The sequence below is a fragment of the Rattus norvegicus genome, chromosome 4, assembly GCF_021556685.1.
Source record: "Rattus norvegicus strain SHRSP/BbbUtx chromosome 4, alternate assembly SHRSP_T2T, whole genome shotgun sequence".
NCBI lineage: Eukaryota > Metazoa > Chordata > Mammalia > Rodentia > Muridae > Rattus > Rattus norvegicus.
In genome coordinates, this window is record NC_141537.1 from 31,076,410 (window position 1) to 31,092,361 (window position 15,952).

The following is a 15,952-nucleotide window of genomic DNA, read 5'->3' on the forward strand; positions in this document are numbered from 1 at the left end:
AAAGTGGGAGTTTGGAAACACAGTAAGTTTCAGGTATGTTAGGATTTGAAGTCCAAACAATGTAATTAGGGTTCTGAGTTTCTCTATGTAACACTGAGTAGATGGCAGCATGTTCCCAGATGCATAATCTCCCGATGAAAGGAGTGCACCTTCCCAGGAAGCACTCCAGGAAATCCCAAGGAAACTCACTGACATGACTTAACTGAAACGGATTGCCAAAGACAACCAGACCTTAACATTAGTGGATTCAAAAAGGAGGAAAGTAGGTTACATACAACAAGGACAGACCTGTGTAAAATATGTGCAATAGATTCTTCATGAATGAGAATTTCTGATAACAGAAGAAAGGGAAAATACAGGACAGAAGGGAAAAGCTACCTATGACATCATACCCATGAGGACGCAAAGCTGAAGTAATACTCTCCCTGGCTCTATTTTATGGATAATGAAGACATCCTACTTCTAAATGAGGGGAACCAGAGATGGTAAACCATTTTCATTATAAGTCAGGAGCTTCTCTTCTTTCTCAACTCAATGGAAATCACCACCAACCTATTACCCATACATCTTGACGTGTAAGAGTACTATAATAAAATAATCCTAATAGAATTGTTTTCAAGTTCAGTAGCATTACCAATGCAACAAAAAAATATGTGAAGCCATGTCTGTGATATTTTTGTTTGGATAAAACTAGAATGGTAGACAAACATTGACAGCATCTCTTAGCGATAAATAAAAAGAGACATGACGCAGGCTAAGCCTGATGACCTCACTTCAGTCTCAGGACCACATGATGGAAGGAAGGAGAACATTGACACCTGGAAGTTTTCCTTTCACTTCCGCATGCCGACTGTGTCACATTCACACTCACACACACGTCCTTGCACGCACACCCACACACCCACACACTACTAGGAAACAAAAGAGATAGAGAGAGGATATGCAAATAATTTCCTTGTATCAGCAAAAATGAAACAGCCCAGAGGTCAGATTTCCATTCTGTAAGTGTGTGATAAGGTTTCAGCTTCTATTTCAGATCCCTTACGCTACAGTTTGATGGCGCTTGTATAAAGGTTCAACGCTGTGATCTTGTCCATTATATCATAGGCACCTATCATATTTAGTGCCCGAAAAAGTTGGTCTTTTAAGGCAATAGCTGTGAATGATACCCTCTTCTCTGTTTTCCACTTAAGTAATGCCTGGTAGATTCCTTCATTTAATGGAGTAGTGCTGTGAAAAATTTAAATAACAATTATTTTAATTACCAGTCAAGAACATTTTATTTTAAGCTACTTAAAACTTGTCTAAGTTTTCAAATTAGTTTGCCACATTTATGTGAGACTGAATTTAGCTGAAGACAGTGCATATCATCATTCACCATGAGCCTGACACATTTCCTCCATACTCATTCAACTCTTAAGACAATATTCACCATTAGTTGTTTACTATAAACCATACAGTAAAATGCACACTTTATAGCTTGGTCTCACTTGATCCTTATGACAATTTTCTAAGTTCAGTGTGTTGTTTTAACACTGAAAAAAAAAACTGAGGCAGAAAGAAAGAAAAGGGCATGCCCAAGGTCAGGAAGCCAGCTAGACAGACTAAAAGCACAGTAGCTCATTCTCACAGAACTTCCTCTTCATTACATTGTACGGTGGCCTAGTGAGGACCACACGTATGCCACAAGCAAAGGCCATCAATAGAGTAGAGTTTATGTTGATGTCAATATTTCAAGATGATTTAGTATCAAGATCATACTGATGCAGGGATGAAAATACATTAATTCCAAATGTCATACTTACGTCTTTACAGGGACGCTGTTTTCTGACCTTGCCATGTGTAGTTTTTGTTGCAAAAATTCAAATTTTGTTTCAGTGATATTGTTGGCAACTATGTGGAATATCTTCTCTAAGATTTTCTCTACATTTGAACATAGAAGAAACATTATTTATTTTTTAAAAATATACTTTGAGTCTATATTTACCTTCTCTGCTTTTTTTATCAAATATATATGTTAAATAAAATTGAAAATGATAACATAATTTTGAACTATCTTCATTTGTGCTCCCCATTCTGTTACTTCTAGAGTCTGAGGAGCCCTAAAATGACTGCTTTGAAAGAATATTACAAGCAACTTTAAAGGATTTTAAAAATTCTTTACTATTTTCTGAATTTGAAATGAATTCAATTCCTTCCATCAATATTAGCTCTTTTTTAAATATTAACTACTTTGAGAAATTAACATCTATTGTAAATATGGCTTATAGGTATATATTCATATTAAAATAATTCATTTTTTAGTTAGATTTTTTTTTAAATTATGAAATGTCAGGCATAGTAGCATATACCTTTAATCCCAACACTCATGAAGGCAGAGGCAGGCTATCTCTGTGAGTTTAAGTCTATCCTAGTTTGCATACTGAGTTCCACTACTACTTGGAATGACCCTGCCTCAAAAAAATTATGAGTATCTGGAAGTATAGGGATCTGTGCATGAATGTAGATACCCACAGAGGCCAAAAGTATCAGATTCCCTGGATTTGGAATTCCGGGCAGTTGTGAACTACCCAACATGGGTGCTGGGAACTGAACTCAATATCTCTCTCCAATTGCAGCATGTCCTTTTAACTACTGCGGCCTATTTCCAGACCCATTAGTCCTTTTTATAAAAGAGGAAACTTCTAGATAGTGTGATTTGAGTCATCCTTGTTGACTAGAGTACCAGGAGACTTTTCAAGAATTAGGGAACCCCCATGCTCTATATCGTGACAAATATGTTCTGGTCTGTATGTACAATTTTGAGAAATTGTATATACACTGTTAATCCCTCAGGCTTGATTTCATGCTAATAATAAGAAAATCTAATTGCTATACAAATGCTTAGAAAGGGAGTCTATGATCCTTGTAAACTGTGGAATCAATAAGTCTCCCACGCTCCTTTTCCCAGCTTCCCTGAGGATCAAAACTGCGGGATAAAGACAACTCAAGCACACAGAAAGGTGGTGAATGTCTTGATCTCTCCCCTTCCCTAATCTCTGAGGTAATGCTGTTGCCTACTTAATTTTTATGTAAGAAGAAGATCAACAAGGATCCTGTTTCTTTGAGAACTGGAGAAACAGAAGCTTAGCATGGGGGTCCAGTCACCTAACTTGACCTTTCTCTATACACAATAGAAATACTACATGGACACGTGAAACTCTATTCCCTTTGATGTATAGCACAGTCAGCCAATGTGACTTAAAGGAGACAACCACAGTGACTCAATTCTCTCTCAAATTCCTTCCTCGGGGAGGCACAAGTCTCAGAAAAGCTTCTACATGGCAGCCATGTGCATGAGTGTGTCATCAGCTTAGACTGGTAAGTGCTTGTTTGTATAGATAGGGTACATGGCAGAATGATTGGGGAGCAGTTGTAGATATTCCAATCCCCCATGACTAAGTAACCAGATTTATTAACATGAACAGCTAACCTTCAGATAAAGTAAGATAACTATTTTAATGTTACTGCCGGCTTGAAGTCTTGAACTAAAGCAAGCTCTTTTACTGTACAGATACCAGACAGTTTCTTGTGTAGATAATTCCTCATCGTCACCCACCGTCTCTGTCATCTGCTCTCTGGAGATAGCAAGTGATTGTATGCATCTGTTTTCCTTTACAGATTTCCATTGGAGGTCTCAGCAAAGGATTGTCATCAAAATTTATCTCTTTCAGAGATGAAAGTTTGTAGATAGCACTGGGCAAATCTGTCAGATTGTTTCCTAGTAAGGAAAAATAGTAATGCAGATAGGTTTCATCAGAATTAAACTGCAGAAGCCAAAGCTACACATGCAGAAGTCTACTAATTTGGTAAAGTGCCCTAGGATACACACAATGATGACAGTTCCAGGGTTCTTACTAATGTCCATGCTAGGAGGGAAAAGAAGGGTGTATAAAACCCACCGGGGTTCTGTTGTCTCCTGAAGGTCACAAAATGAGTCTGGAAGCTATCTTTTTACAACACAGCAGATGACTTTGCAGAATAGGTATTACCATTTTTAGAATAAGCTTTTTAAAAAGGTAGGGTTATATAAAAGTTTCTATGTAATGTTGAGCATATTCCCCCATGCCTCTGAATCTCCTTTTTTTTTTACCCCCACACCCCTTTCTTCTCTGTGTTCTCTACAGTGTTACTTTTTTCATACATGCATTCTGGATTTATGTAAATCATAGGAAGCACAAATGAGAGGAAACACTATTTGTCTATGTGAGACTGACTTAATCCATTTAAATGATCACCCATTGTGTTCATTCTCCTGTAAATGACATGACTTCATTCTTTGTGACGAAAGGACTATTCAGAGTGTACATCAGTTTTCTTTATCAATCCTGTGTGTTGGATACCAATGTAGGTTCCATTACACTTGCTCACACGGGAACACTGCTCAGTGCACAGCGATGTACTGGTGTCTCTGTGATGCGTTCACTTGGAGTCTTGGTGTGAACACAGGTGTGGTATTAAGGTCACATGGGAGATCCAGATTTAGTTTTCTGAGCAATCTTCAGACTGACTTCCACAGTGCCTGGGCTCATTGACATTTCCATGTGGTGGCTTCCTCTCTCTTGACATCCTTGTCAGAATTAGTTGCTACTTGTTTTCTTACTGACTGCCAATCCTGAGTGGAATAATTTAGATTGACAGGAGCTTGCCGGTGCTTTAGTGTTGGCTCATGTCATCTCACATTAGCGTGCTTCCCTTCACCGTTTATGAATTTTAATTAGTTACAATGCAGATGAAGGCCTTTCCTCATACTGGAGCATGGCATTGAGAATCAAGGTCTGGTGCAGCTCATGCACCATTAGGAGGGCTGCAGAGTGACAGCATATTCTCTTTCAGTTTGGATATATTATGCTTTGGTAAAAATATTTTTTCAAGCAGTGAATGGGTATGAGGTAAGAGGGACCTTATAGACTACTGGTGGGAATGTAGAGAATACAGCCATTCTGGAAATCAGTGGTAGGGTTTTTTGTTGTTTTTTTTTTTTAAATAAAACTAAAACAGAAAAACAAACAAACCAACAAAACCAAGACAAGTGATGCTGTTCCTGGGAAACATACAAAGACATCCAGCTAACACAGCACAGTCTGTCCATGTTCACTGCTGCACTACTCACAGCAGCTAAGAGATGGAATTTTATGTGTGTGAGTGATTTTCCTGCACGGATGTATATGTGCCATGTGAAGTCCTGGTTCCCAAGCAGATCAGAAGAGGGATCTCTTACTATTTGAGTGCTGGGGACAGCATACAATGACAGGGACTGCCAGCAGTAGGCCGGGATAGAGACATCTCAGAAGACTGCAGCAGCTCCTTGTAAAGTAGGGTGGCATCTGGGACCCTGAGAAGCAGGAGACACATCCCTCCAGGGGACCGGCCATCTGAAATAAGAGGCCGTCCGTAGGTGACCAGGATGGAGACATCTCAGTAGCCCGCAGCAGCTCTTTGAAAAAAACTGGTCGTTCCCATTTCTCCGAACCTTAGCCCAGGACAACTGCTGTGTAGATTTATATATTAAATCTATATATAAATTTATATATTTATATAAATCTATAAATTATATTTGTGCATGACTGCCTTTCGGTTGGCCTTGGTGTGCATAATTATTCTACTATATCTGACTTTCCTGCTTCTTTCTCCTTCTGCTCTGGTGAATTCTGTGAAACTAGATGTTCCTTCACGTAACAATTCTTAAACAATTGGATATTGAGGCAAAGAGGCACAGCACAGCACAGCCCTAATGGCCCAAGTGCATGCTGTGTTCTCATCTTGGGAACAATGTAATAACTGCATGACAGTAGTTCCAGATTAATGCTTGACTTGCAAAGAAACGTTAAAGAAATTATTAGAAAATGAATTAGAGCCAACATTGGGGTCTTAAGAAAGGAAAAAGTTGCTGAAGTTAGGAAATAAGTTTTACATAACATTTTAGAGTGGTTCCTGGATAAGGAAGTATAGAATATACAAAATTATATACTAGTAAAACTAAGTCAAAATACTGGGACTCTTACGAGAGTCATTGTGTGCAAGGAACAGAAAGCTAGCGGAACCACTGAGTTAAGGGTTAACTTGATTCTTTCTGGCCGCTGCCTGGCAGCTGTGCCTATGTCATTTATCATTAGAGCTTCACAGGAAAGTGCAAGTAGCTGACCTCGGAGCTTTGAGCTCTGAAATATAATAAGTTAAAAGTTAAAGCTTAATAATGATAAGTTTACAATTATTGTTATTTTGGCCACAGGCCTGGGAATAGGGGAAGCTTGAAACTTTGGAGAACAATTATAATTCTTAGTTCTTTGTGGGATGTGGTTATTCTTTTGAATTTGATTTGACATTGATTATACAATGTCTTTTTTCTACCTGTTTTTAGATTATCAATAAAAGACTGGGGCAAGAGACAGCCTAGAGAGCATGTGAAGAGTGAATGAGAGAGAGCAAATGTGAGAGGGAATGTGAGAGCGAGTGAGAGAGCACAGGAGAAGAGCATGTGAAGAGTGAGGGAAGAGAGAGTGTGAGGTGTGTATGAAGACTGTGTGAATGAAAGGGTGATGAACAGAGGTGTGCATGAGTGCGGGAGTTCGAGAAAAGAAAACCTGCAATAAAAAAAAAGCAGAGTGTGCAAGAGAATGAAGAGTATGTGCAGCCTCAAGCTGAAAGAGAGAGAGAGAGAGAGAGAGAGAGAGAGAGAGAGAGAGAGACTTTAAGTCTTGAAATTGCCTGTCAGTTTGTACCCAAAGAGTAGTCTGTGTATATTTATTATGCTCCTTCCAGATATCCCTGCTTCCAGTTGAGAATGCTGATCCCGTGTCGAGGCTGGACCCCAGCACATGAGTTACAGACAGTTATGAACTACCATGTGGGTCAAGAATAGAATCTGGATCCTCTACGAGAGCAACCAGTTTTGTTAGCTGCTGAGCCAACTCTCCAGTCCCAGAACTCTAGATTTTACGTGTGTGTGTGTGTGTGTGTGTGTGTGTGTGTGTGTGTGTGTGTGTTTATGGGCATGCGTGTGTACATGTTCATGTATGTATTTGTGTGTGTGTGTGTGTGTGTGTGTGATGAAAGTAGCAGGAGAACCATGAGGAGGAGGAAGAGGAAAAGATCTTAAAGGAGGGAAGAGGGAAGATAGAGTAATGGAATACATGCCACATGAAAGCAGAAAGGGGTACCGGCAATAGGAGTGTATTAGTATGGGGAAGTCAGGGAGAAGGGAAGGGCAATAGGAGTAAAGGGATATGTGAATGGAATGCCACAGTAAAGCCTGGTATCTGGTATGTCCACAACTTTAAAAATAGAAACAAACGTGGCTCAAAGATCCTTTCAGAGCTCTGTGTAGACACTGTGGACAGTGACACTATCAAAACATTTAGTGACTGATCTGGCAGAGGGTCTGGGATCTGAACCAATGTTGCTGTAGACTACAGATGTAATGTTATCAGACAACTAGCCAACAGGCTATCTGGGAGGGTGGGAACTGAATCCAGCACCGAGGCTTTAAAGTAGATCTCAAAGGAACCTGGGTCGGGTCCATGAAAGAACTGTCTTTTCCAGGTTCATTGTAACCATGTTCTTTTCATTCATTTGTCATTCAGTCTTCTGAGGGGAAGAGAGGCTAGCCTCTGTTAGAACCATGACCTCAGGCTCTGTGCTGAAAGCTTGACTATTTCATCCTTACGGTCTGAAGCAGAGGTTCTCACACTTTGGGTTGCAACCCCTTCATAGGCTTAACCTAAGACCATTGGAAAACAGTTATTTATATTATGACTCATAACAATAGCAAAATTAGTTAAGCAGCAACAGAAATAGTTTTGGGCCAGGAGGGAATCATCACATGAGAAAACTGTATTAAAGGACTGCAGTATCAGAGGGTGGAGAACTACTGCTCTGAAGTGTAGAATGTGACCAATTGTTTAGTATATGTGCTGCCGAAGCGAGCACAATGACCAATTGTTTATTTGCTCAGTCACTGCTTCCAGACATTGCTACTTCGGTGGTAAGCTGAACTCTCTTTGGCCCTTCTAGAAGACCAGAAGTTGGGAGGGGGTGTTGAAGCATGACCTTTCCAATGACCTGTGAAAGCTACCCTAGCTTTTCTTTGGTGCTTGATTGAAAGAATGGGTTTTAATATTTCTAATTCTGATAAGAAACAACAGAGAATGACCCCAGACTATAGGCAGGGTACAATGCCCATGGCCAATCTTTCTTGATGTTGTCCTAACTCAAGCATTTCCAGGCAATGTATTTCCAGTCAGGAGATCCAGTCTACAATAGAGCAGATGACTCTGTGAATTTTTGTTTGTTTCTATTTTGTTTTCTTTCTTTCTTTTTTTTAACTGTATCCAAGAACTCTTCTTCATCATCATCATTATTACATATATGTACATGAGTATGTTATATATGTTTTTATGACTTACTGAGTCTATTTAGCTTGGTTCACATGTATGTGTGCCCAGGGATGACCATTAGGGACTGGACAAATGATGTGGAACTTGTTCACAGAGAAAGTTGAAGTCACTTGTAGCCTGTGACTCTTCACCTGTTGGTGAGGCCATGTGGAATTTCCCTTGTCTACAGTGACGTGTCAGCTAAGGTTGTTCAAGCAACCATGTTGTTGAGAGTTCATGGGTACAGTTTCCCCATCATGCCTAGAGGACACTATGTAACAGCAGGCATCCTAAGCCCCTGACTCTTACAGTCTTTCTGCCCCCTCTTCCACAGTTTTCCCTAAGCTTCAGGTTTAAGGGCTGCACCCCAGATACATCAGATGGGGTTGGCTACCACAGTAACTTATTCCCTGAATTCTAACAGGTTGTGGATTTTTGTAATAGTCTCCATATGTTGTAAAAGCAAGCTTATTTGATGATGGTAAGAGATACATTTATCTGTGGTATAAGGATAATTATTTAGAAAACAGTAAGAAATTATATTGGTTTAGGAAGCTGCCAATTGTAGGGTCTTTTCTCCAGTCTGTGATGTTTCCAGTCATGGGTAGTTTGATAGGTTTATAATATAGGAATGAATTTTCTCCTTTTGAGTGGGCCTTAAGTCCAATTACACAACTGTCAGTTATCCCAAAGGCAAAGGCTTCACTATTGACCTTTGTGGATATCTTCCTGGTCCAGCCATGCTTGTGCTTCACAAATTTGCAGCTGTGTAGGATTATTGGTTGCTCCTTTCCCTTGAGAACTTGCCTAGCACTTTCTCACAGTATGAGACCCATTTCTCAGGGAGGAGGCTTCTAAGTTTGTTCCGGTTTCATATTGCCAAGTCCGGTGTCCACAATGTTGTGGTGTCTTGAATAATAGGTCTTACCTTCTAATTCTGGAAGGAAGTCAATGTCAATATTGATTTCCTTGAAATCTCTTGTACTCCTCTGACCAACACTAGAGAAGAGGTTTCTCATGCCTAGTACTGGAGATTTCACTAGATGATCCATGGCTTTTGGGGGAGCATTATCGACCCAAATACACAACTTCATTTAAACTATTTATCTGAATATCTATATATTGATATTATGTACAATTGAAGTATACATCATGTATGGCTCCTTATGTCTTCTCAAACACCTGTAGTGTTATTTATGCTCCTCCCTCATCCCGGTTTCCCACACAAACATCCTCTTCTTTCCCATTCCACCACCTTAGCACCTTTCCCTGCTGTTTCCATATCTAGATTCAAGGCAAGAAACCAATTCTTTAGCTTTGTGTTCATTTCTTCTGTGTACAAAAAGCACCGTGACCCTCTCCCTCTGCTGCCCTCTTTACACATTGACATACTTTTCTTTTTTCATAAAAAGCTGCAGTTTGAGACCAATATTCTCCTTACAGATTCTACTTATTGCTTATTGTTTGACACATACCTCCAAGATCTAGGCTCTGTAGAACGTTTAAAGACAGAAAGGACGATGGAAGAGAATTTATTTGATTGTTGCTTGCATGAAAAGTAATGAGATTTCTCAGCTCCCCTATATTTCTTGGAATCTCTTTGATTGCATTGTTCGAAATATTGAGGGCTTTGAGTTGAGTCATACGAGACACCTCTTCTGGAAGTCTTGTTAACTGCAAGGATGATTAACAATTATCACTTTAAAAATCCATAAATATTTGTCTCCTACATTTCCCCCTGAAAATAACTGGAAGAATAGAGTTTTGTTCCACCCTTTGCGTAAGGAGATACTTTCTTTCTGTTACAGATCTTTGTGACTCCGTATCCTGAAGGGTGGCCTTTTGTGTAGCACCCACATGTGCCCCAGTTTGATCAGTGCTGCCCAGTTAACACTGTTGCTTGGAGCCCACTTTCTTACCAGGCCAGCTCATGCCTGCCCTCCCCTCCTTTCTTGTCTCCCTAAAGCTGATGCTGCTCTGTCTGTCTTTTTCTCTTCCCTCAAGTTTTTCCAAGTAATCAGTCATATTTTTCCTCATCTCCTCACAAAGAGACTTAGAGACACCTGTCCTTACACACATTTGCACACTAAACACACACCACACAATGCACTACACCCCACACACAATACATGACCCCACACATACCACATACACCACATACATACCACATACCATCAACACACCACACACACCATACACATAACATACATACAATGCACACATACAACATACACGTATAACACACACATTATAAACACACCACCACGCACACTTACATACTCACATACAACACATACAGACCACACACATTCCTCATACATACAGACACACATACAACATACACACCCCAGACCCACACACCGCGCATACAGATGCCCCCTCTACACACACACACAGAGACCACACCAGCACAGCCACATTTAATGGGAACAGTGAAAGTCATAAAGCCAGCACAGTTGCTCCACAAAGATCCCCAAAGCTGAGTCACATGACACAATTGCTGTTGCACCGCCTTTCACTTTTGGTCTTGCTCTCCACATGTTGCATCTTGGGGGGGGTGGGGGGAGTTCCTTGGGGATATTGAACTGATTGGAAATTTCTTATCATTTATGCCTTCTTCCAGGAGTGCTGCTTCTAAGCTTCCCCAAGAATGTCCTAAGCGTACTCCTCCTCCTGCTTTTAAGATTTATCTGGCCCTACTTGAAGATATTTATTCCTTATGCCCCGGAGGTTGTGACTCCAAGACACCAGGGATCTTCTTATAAGGTTCTGACTCCAAGATGCTCTTGGAACATCTGTCCCTGTTCTTATTCGGGAACAAGATGATCAGAACAAAGTAAACTTAAAAAAGGTAAACAAGGTTCCATAGGCTCGAGGGGTTGGCAGCAAATCAGACTAACGCCATCTTCCTATTATATGCTGAGGTGATTATGTGGCACATAAGATTGGAGACTGCACGTGGCATGCCCCTCGAGGAGAAGATTCAGCCACAAAGTTAGACTGGCTGGAGTTGTCTCTACCATACACTGGGGTTTCTACTGATGGACAGAGTGGTGTGGTTAAATGACAAGAGAATGACGTATTAAGACCGCCCCCCCCCTTTCTTAGAAAAGTTAGCTTGTCTAGGACCACTGTGGTATCTTAACAAGAAACAAAAGAATACCAAGAGTAGGCATATAAATAAATCCTACAAAGATATAAAGTATAAACATTGTATTATGCCAGAAATTGAATAATAACCACAGTAGCTTTGGCATGAAGATTTTTCTTGGACCTAACAACAATTGGCACTTGGACCATTAAAAGTTGATAATACACTGCTCCTGACATGTCAATCTGCCCAGGCTGGTTTGGAGATTTTCTATTTATTGTCCTTGAAACTGCAAGAGCTGTCAGCCTGAGAATGGGCTGTCATCTTGGGAAAATAGCCTCTAGATTCTTAGTTTGGTTATGGACCTAATGAGAGAAAATAATTGGAAAAGATAACTGCTCTGTCATGATTTTTCAATGACAACTAAGGTTATGACTAAGAGGACGTTATAACATATCCCCAGGGACAAAAGCAATATGATATACGTCTTAGAACAACATGAATTGACCCCTGCCTACTGAGTTCTGTATAAATAAAGAAGCGTTCTGCCTGCCAGTGAGTCAGAATGGAATATTCCCCTAGTACCGATGCCTGACTCACTCCTTCCTCACCAACTCCTTATCTCTACTGGGGGACCTGGACATTGCTGGGGCTGAACCCCTAGCACCACACTTATACACATACCACACACACACACACACCCCACATCACAAACAAACAACACACACATACCACACACACACACACACCCCACATCACAAACAAATAACACACATACATACCACACACACACACCACACACACACACACACACACCCCACATCACAAACAAACAACACACACATACCACACACACACACACCCCACATCACAAACAAATAACACACACACATACCACACACACCACACATCATAAACAACACACACACATACCACACACACACACACCCCACATCACAAACAAATAACACACACATATACCACACACACACACACACACACCACACACACACACACCCCACATCACAAACAAACAACACACACATAACACACACACACACCCCACATCACAAACAAATAACACACACACATACCACACACACACACACACACATATCACACACACATCACAAACATACATACAACACACACATACATACATTTCACATACATCACAAGCATACATATGATACACATCAGAAACATGTACATGACACATACACAAATACCACGCAGACATATTACAAACATACACACAACACATACATACAAATATACCACACACACACACACAAGAATGAGTAGGATTAAAATATGTTATGTAAAGCAAGATTAACATCATGCATAAATATGGCTAGTGAGGAGGTGCCCAGAATGGAGAAGTGATACTTCAGAGTTATATGTGAGTAAGCAAGACCATGTAAGACTTTCGAGCTCATACAGTAGGAATAAGATCAACAGAAATTCGCTCAGCTGTTCTGGCCCAAACTCCTCTCCAAGCTGACTGATTCAAACTGGCTTCTCTCTCAGCCTCTGGCTTTCTGCTCTGCCTGGCCTCACACTCACTCTGGCAATCTGTTCTAATCTGGCTCCTTCTCACTCTCTGACTCATTCAGTCTTCACTGTGTCTAGCTTGTTCTCTCTTCAACCTGTCTCTGTAACCCCACCCCCACCCCACAGAAAACCACCTCAGAAAACCACCTCTTGTCTATCTTTCTCTCTGCACTGCCCTCTTAAGTAGCTTCCCTTGCCTTTCCTCATGAGAGTTAGGCATATCTTATTCTGTCAAACCTTTCTCTGATTCATTACTTTGTCTGCCACTCAGTTAGATGTCACTTTCAAACATGGGTGCTTGCTTCTACAAACTAACTGGTAAAGTTCACTGTTTGGGAATCTATGGTGTGTCCTAAGGTCATGTCTCTAGGCTAGCCAGAGGGATTTAACGTGTGTGCTAAGGGCTGATCCACACCACAACTAGAAACAAGTATTTTTAGTAAATCACATGATCTTGGGGTTCACAGCATGATCGCATCCTGCAGCAAACATGCTTGGCTAAGGATTCTTTAAATATTTGCTCAGTGTTTATGAGAGGGAGAGAGCACTCTGAGATGACAGAGAAACTGTTGAAAGACTCCGGCTGAGCAACCATCACTTTGCCCAGTGGAAGCTCTGTGACTAATCAGGTTCATCTTTTCCAGACGGTTGGTTATTGATCAGCTATTAGAAAAACTAATCCTTTAGGTGTTCCATATCCATTCTACCCAAGTGAGATTTTCAATCACATTGGACATTCTTCTGAACAGAGATTCTTATAGATAATATTTCCCCATTTTAAAGACTTTTGAAATGATCTTGTAAAATCTTTAACTAGGGCTTTGGCAGCCTCTTCAAAATCATGAATTCCCTCCTCCCTTCCTACCTCTCGCTTCCTTCTTCTCTGCTTTCTTTCTTCCTTCCCTTCCCCTTTGGACAGAGTCTCCCTCTGGATCCCCGGTCAGGAGTCAACTCACTACGCTCCTACCTCAGCCTCATGAGTGTTGGGATCATAGTCATGCACCACCATGCCAAATATAACACATAAACAACAGTCCCCAAAGGACTGGAGATTTGGCTCCACAGTTAAGAGCACTTGCTGCTCTTGTGAGGGACTCAAGCTAGTTCTTGGCACCCACATGGCAATCACAAGCTACTCTAGTTCTGGAAGATCAAACATTCTCTTCTGGCTTCCATGGGAACCAGGCAGGCATGCAACACACACACATACATCAAAGCAAAATAATCACATAAATAAAAATAGGCATTACAAAAAGAGAATTGTCATCTGGAATGAAGTCTGATGACTGTGACAAAGCGTGATAAAACAGGAAAATAGGTCAGAGAGCACCATCCAGGCAGCTGCTGTAGTAAACGAGGCGTGAAACAAGCGTTGATCATGGGCAAGAGCAGAGAAAGTAACATCGGGAGTTTCAGGGAAAGTTGCCAACTGTAAACTAGAGTGCTAGGGATTATGTGTGTGACGAGAGATTTTGATGAGGTCAAAGAACGAGTTAGTGAAAACGAGAATGTTAGGGACATAGTCCAGAGGAGTCACAGGACACAGGAAGAAAATCAATGTACTTCCAGTAAATAAGTCAAATTAGCTGGTAACTAATTGTATTACAGAACCAGAATGTGTATTTTAGTTCAAACACAGCTTTATTAGAACTTGTCTCATTCTTCATTCCATTGTTAAGGCTGCATACCACTCGTCTAGCATATTTACTGAAAATGTATTACCCAGTAGGTGTTACATTATAAAGGCCATGTAAGTTTGTAACTGCAGTCATAGATCATATAGATATTTTTTGAGCATGAACAGGTTTAAGAACAGGTTTTTGAATAAATGGTTTAGCATTAAAGATAGTCAGATGATAGCTGTTGTTATTGAGATCTAAGAATATATCAATAATTGTCTTTCATTTTTAAAATGTAAATAGTATTTCCAAGACTTGAGGTATAATTTAGTAGTAGAGCCCTTACCTACCTTGTGTGAGGTTTGGGCTTCGTACCTAGCACAATAAACAAACAAATCAATAATCATCAATTTTTAGAAGTAATTTTCAAAGAAAACAGCTTGAAATATGAAAAATGCACTTATGAAGAAATTTATTAAAGCACCATCATAAAAATTTCTAATCTTTGGCAGAGGATTAGTTACATAAACCATGTATTTATAATAAAACTTTTTGGGAAGATTTATAGGTTGATGTCAATATGCAGGTGAGGGGTGGCCATGATTGTACAGTAAAAGAATAAGACAGGGACAAAGCTTTTGGAAGGCAGGAGAGAAGGGGAATGAAGGAGAATCAAGACGGAGACTGAGAAAGATGACCTAGATCAGGGTGGTCTTGAATTGCCAAGGTAGGCAAATTCATTTTATTTAGGTGGGTGGTTTATATCCTTATCAGTTGGTTGTAAGTTTATTGTGTTGATGTAATGCTAGGGCCAGAGAGTTCCTGGCAGGACAGGGCTGACCAGGGGGACTAGCAAAGAGAGACCGCTGGGGGTAGAAGATGGCCAGGCTAACGTGGCATGGTGCCACACTGGAACCAGCTGCCGCTAAGATAAATTAATGTTAGTTCTATATGGTGCTCCAGTGCCAGAACTAGTGTGGGAGAGAGGCAGTCAGGACAGATACTAATCAGAGATAAATTAATGTTAGTTCTATATGGCCCTATGGTGCCAGAACTAATACCAGGGAGCGATTGCCTGGGTCCAAGAGTACCAGGGGACCAGTATGGAGCAGTGACGTGCAGGAACTGGTCGCACCTATTTTTTATTTTTACCACAAAACCTATTATGTCCTATGAAAGAGAAATGCTTGTGTAGAATAACATTTTAAATTGAACTTATAGTATTTTTATAACTGCTTATAAACATTCATAAGAAAGAGATTAAAAATATATTA

At 40.4% G+C, this 15,952-nt stretch overlaps 1 protein-coding gene across 1 annotated transcript in view; it reads right to left on the reverse strand.

Annotated features, from left to right (window-relative positions):
- Positions 1–936: 936 nt before the first annotated feature.
- The window catches only part of Lrrd1 (leucine-rich repeats and death domain containing 1), a 28,216-nt gene continuing 13,200 nt past the window's right edge, over positions 937–15,952 (reverse strand). Inside the window, exons 3-6 of the mRNA NM_001438074.1 lie at positions 9,890–10,088; positions 3,599–3,760; positions 1,806–1,923; positions 937–1,230 (exon numbers count right to left, since the gene is read on the reverse strand). Of these exons, the coding sequence (NP_001425003.1) occupies positions 1,047–1,230; positions 1,806–1,923; positions 3,599–3,760; positions 9,890–10,088 (663 nt within the window). The 3' untranslated portion in view covers positions 937–1,046. The remainder of the gene's footprint in view (positions 1,231–1,805; positions 1,924–3,598; positions 3,761–9,889; positions 10,089–15,952) is intronic.